A 3520-nucleotide genomic window follows, 5' to 3' on the forward strand; every position below is an offset into this window, starting at 1 on the left:
CCGGAGGGGTGAGGGGGATTCTGGGAGGTCACATGACATCAGTCCTCTCTACCTGAGCGGATAGTTTAGACGGGTTCTATTAGAATGTATTTGGGTCTCTCGCAGGATTACATCATCGTGAGGAAGCCGGGCGGCCGGACAACCAATAGGAACCGACTTCAAGTGGTGGAAGGATTCTCGCGGAAGCAGAGCCGCATGCCGGGGGGGCCGCCGCGTTCCATGCCGTGTGAGAGGATCAGCGACCAGAAGATCCTGGAGCTGACCCAGAAGATGATGGAGCTGGTGACGGGAGAGGTGAGCGGTGCCGGGGATTCTGGGACATGATCCAGGAACAGACAGGGGCGTGTCTGGGTGGTGACGGGAGAGGTGGTCGGTGCCGGGGATTCTGGGACATGATCCAGGAACAGACAAGGGGCGTGTCTGGGTGGTGACGGGAGAGGTGGGCGGTGCCGGGGATTCTGGGACATGATCCAGGAACAGACAAGGGGCGTGTCTGGGTGGTGACGGTATCATTGTGTGTGTCAGGTTCCTATAAGGTGTCAGGATGTCTCTGTCTATCTCTCCATGGAGGAGTGGGAGTATCTAGAAGGACACCGGGATCTCTACAAGGACGTGGTGATGGAGAATGCCCCGCCCCTCACATCACCGGGTAAGAGGAGAGAGCAGTACGGAGGCTCCGCCTACATCCCCCATCATCTGATACACACATAGAAACAATGTATTCAGTCAGTGTGTGTGTTTCCTACAGATGGATCCAGTAAGAGGAACCCACCAGAGAGATGTCCCCGCCCCCTGTATTCCCGGGACTCCACCCAGGAAGATCTCACCGTCCCCCACCATGAGAGATGTCCCCGCCCCCTGTATTCCCGGGACTCCACCCAGGAAGATCTCACCGTCCCCCACCATGAGAGATGTCCCCGCCCCCTGTATTCCCGGGACTCCACCCAGGAAGATCTCACCGTCCCCCACCATGAGAGATGTCCCCGCCCCCTGTATTCCCGGGACTCCACCCAGGAAGATCTCACCGTCCCCCACCATGAGAGATGTCCCCGCCCCCTGTATTCCCGGGACTCCACCCAGGAAGATCTCACCGTCCCCCACCATGAGAGATGTCCCCGCCCCCTGTATTCCCGGGACTCCACCCAGGAAGATCTCACCGTCCCCCACCATGAGAGATGTCCCCGCCCCCTGTATTCCCGGGACTCCACCCAGGAAGATCTCACCGTCCCCCACCATGAGAGATGTCCCCGCCCCCTGTATTCCCGGGACTCCACCCAGGAAGATCTCACCGTCCCCCACCATGAGAGATGTCCCCGCCCCCTGTATTCCCGGGACTCCACCCAGGAAGATCTCACCATCCCCCACCATGAGAGATGTCCCCGCCCCCTGTATTCCCGGGACTCCACCCAGGAAGATCTCACCATCCCCCACCATGAGAGATGTCCCCGCCCCCTGTATTCCCGGGACTCCACCCAGGAAGATCTCACCATCCCCCACCATGAGAGATGTCCCCGCCCCCTGTATTCCCGGGACTCCACCCAGGAAGATCTCACCATCCCCCACCATGAGAGATGTCCCCGCCCCCTGTATTCCCGGGACTCCACCCAGGAGGATCTCACCATCCCCCACCATGAGAGATGTCCCCGCCCCCTGTATTCCCGGGACCCCACCCAGGAGGATCTCACCCTCCCCCGCCATGATCAGGTAGATGGGACTAGAGGACACCGGGATTTGTACAAGGACGTGGTGATGGAGGACCGCCAGAGCCGCCTGTCTCCAGGTACCAGTGATCGGCCGCCATGTTCTCTGTATTGTGTTATTACCCCGAAAATAACCCTCCATGTGTCTCCCTCAGACCGCTCGCCGAGCAGCCAGACGGACGGAGAGATCGGCTTCCCCGTGGTGGCATTGGATGGTGAACCCGAAGATAGTATGATCATCGATACCGGGCCGGAGGACGTAGACGCATGTGAAGGAGACTTGGGGCCAGGGGGCGTAGACGCATGTGACACAACTGCAAGCTCTGTGGAAGGTTATGGAATCCGAATTAAGGAGGAGCCTGTGTCTGATGAAGAAGGCGGCGTTGCCGACGGCAACCTTTCCACCCCAATTCCCTATACTTGTGTCCGAATTAAGGAGGAACCCCCCATGTTTGAGGAAGTCCCCGGTGATGACGCAGGCCACATTAAGGAAGAGACCGTACCAGCTGAAGAAGACAATTGCTCCACTCCGAACATTTACACCCCCAGAGATCAGGGAGAGTTCAGCCCCACCCACATCAAGGAAGAGCCAGTAACGTTCCTCAATGTATTGGACATTTCCAGGCAAGCCGATGGGACGCATGTCCCCCCCACACGCACCGCTCCAGAGACACTAGCATATGAAGTGGAGATTCCGGTGGACAAGGCGCCTGTGAAGGGTCCGGACAATGCGTCCTTGTACAGCGTGCGTCAGAAGGAGGACTCCATGGAGATCTTGTATCACTGTCCCAGCTGCTACAAAGGGTTCTCCAGTAACCTGGACCTCGCCCGTCACCAAGTCATCCACACTGTAGACAAGCTCTTCATCTGTTCCCTGTGTGGGAAGAGTTTCACCGAGATGTCCTTTCTGGTCAAACACCAAGTCATCCACACGGACCTCAAGCTGTGCGTCTGCCCCGTGTGCGGGGGATGTTTCTACAGCGAGACGTCCCTGGCCAAGCACCAGAAAACGCATTCTTTGCCGCTCTTCTGTTCTACGTGTGGGAAATGTTTCTTTAACAAGACCGAGCTGGCCATCCATGAAAGGAAGCACTCGGGGGAAAGGCCTTTCGGGTGCCATATTTGTGGCAAGCATTTCATAGCCAAGTCGGTTCTGAACAAGCACGTGCTGATCCATACGTCCATGGAACGAAGGAAATGATTGGACGGAACGTTAGAAGTCCCCGTAACTTGTATCACATTTATTTATTATTAAAGATTTTCCACCGATAATGATGTGTGTGGGAAGTGTCCGACGTCCAACCGTGCCGGGGGAGGAGCCTAAAGCTTTACCCTGAAATGCCTTCCTACATCTTCTTAGGAGGCTGGAAGAGCGGAGGTCAGGTGACATGTAGGAGTGTGAGGATTGGCTGTCTGGGACAGGAAGAGCGGAGGTCAGGTGACATGTAGGAGTGTGAGGATTGGGTGTCTGGGACAGAAAGAGCGGAGGTCAGGTGACATGTAGGAGTGTGAGGATTGGGTGTCTGGGACAGTGAAAGAGCGGAGGTCAGGTGACATGTAGGAGTGTGAGGATTGGGTGTCTGGGACAGTAAGAGCGGAGGTCAGGTGACATGTAGGAGCGTGAGGATTGGGTGTCTGGGACAGGAAGAGCGGAGGTCAGGTGACATGTAGGAGCGTGAGGATTGTCTGTCTGGGACAGTGAAAGAGCGGAGGTCAGGTGACATGTAGGAGTGTGAGGATTGGCTGTCTGGGACAGTGAAAGAGCCGAGGTCAGGTGATATGTAGGAGCGTGAGGATTGGCTGTCTGGGACAGTGAAAGA

The 3520-nt window shown here is 56.9% G+C and overlaps 1 protein-coding gene across 1 annotated transcript; it reads left to right on the plus strand.

The window, feature by feature from the left end:
* Window positions 1-105: 105 nt before the first annotated feature.
* On the plus strand, window positions 106-2901 carry LOC108804132 (zinc finger protein 570-like; the record flags this gene model as incomplete). The annotated part of the gene is made up of 3 exons (XM_018575896.1): window positions 106-282; window positions 1705-1780; window positions 1856-2901. Coding segments are annotated over 3 exons (1299 nt in total), but the record flags the coding sequence as incomplete, so codon positions are not given.
* Window positions 2902-3520: the final 619 nt, after the last annotated feature.

The sequence above is a fragment of the Nanorana parkeri genome, unplaced genomic scaffold, assembly GCF_000935625.1.
Source record: "Nanorana parkeri isolate BGI_ZX_2015 unplaced genomic scaffold, ASM93562v1 scaffold5329, whole genome shotgun sequence".
Taxonomy (NCBI): Eukaryota; Metazoa; Chordata; class Amphibia; order Anura; family Dicroglossidae; genus Nanorana; species Nanorana parkeri.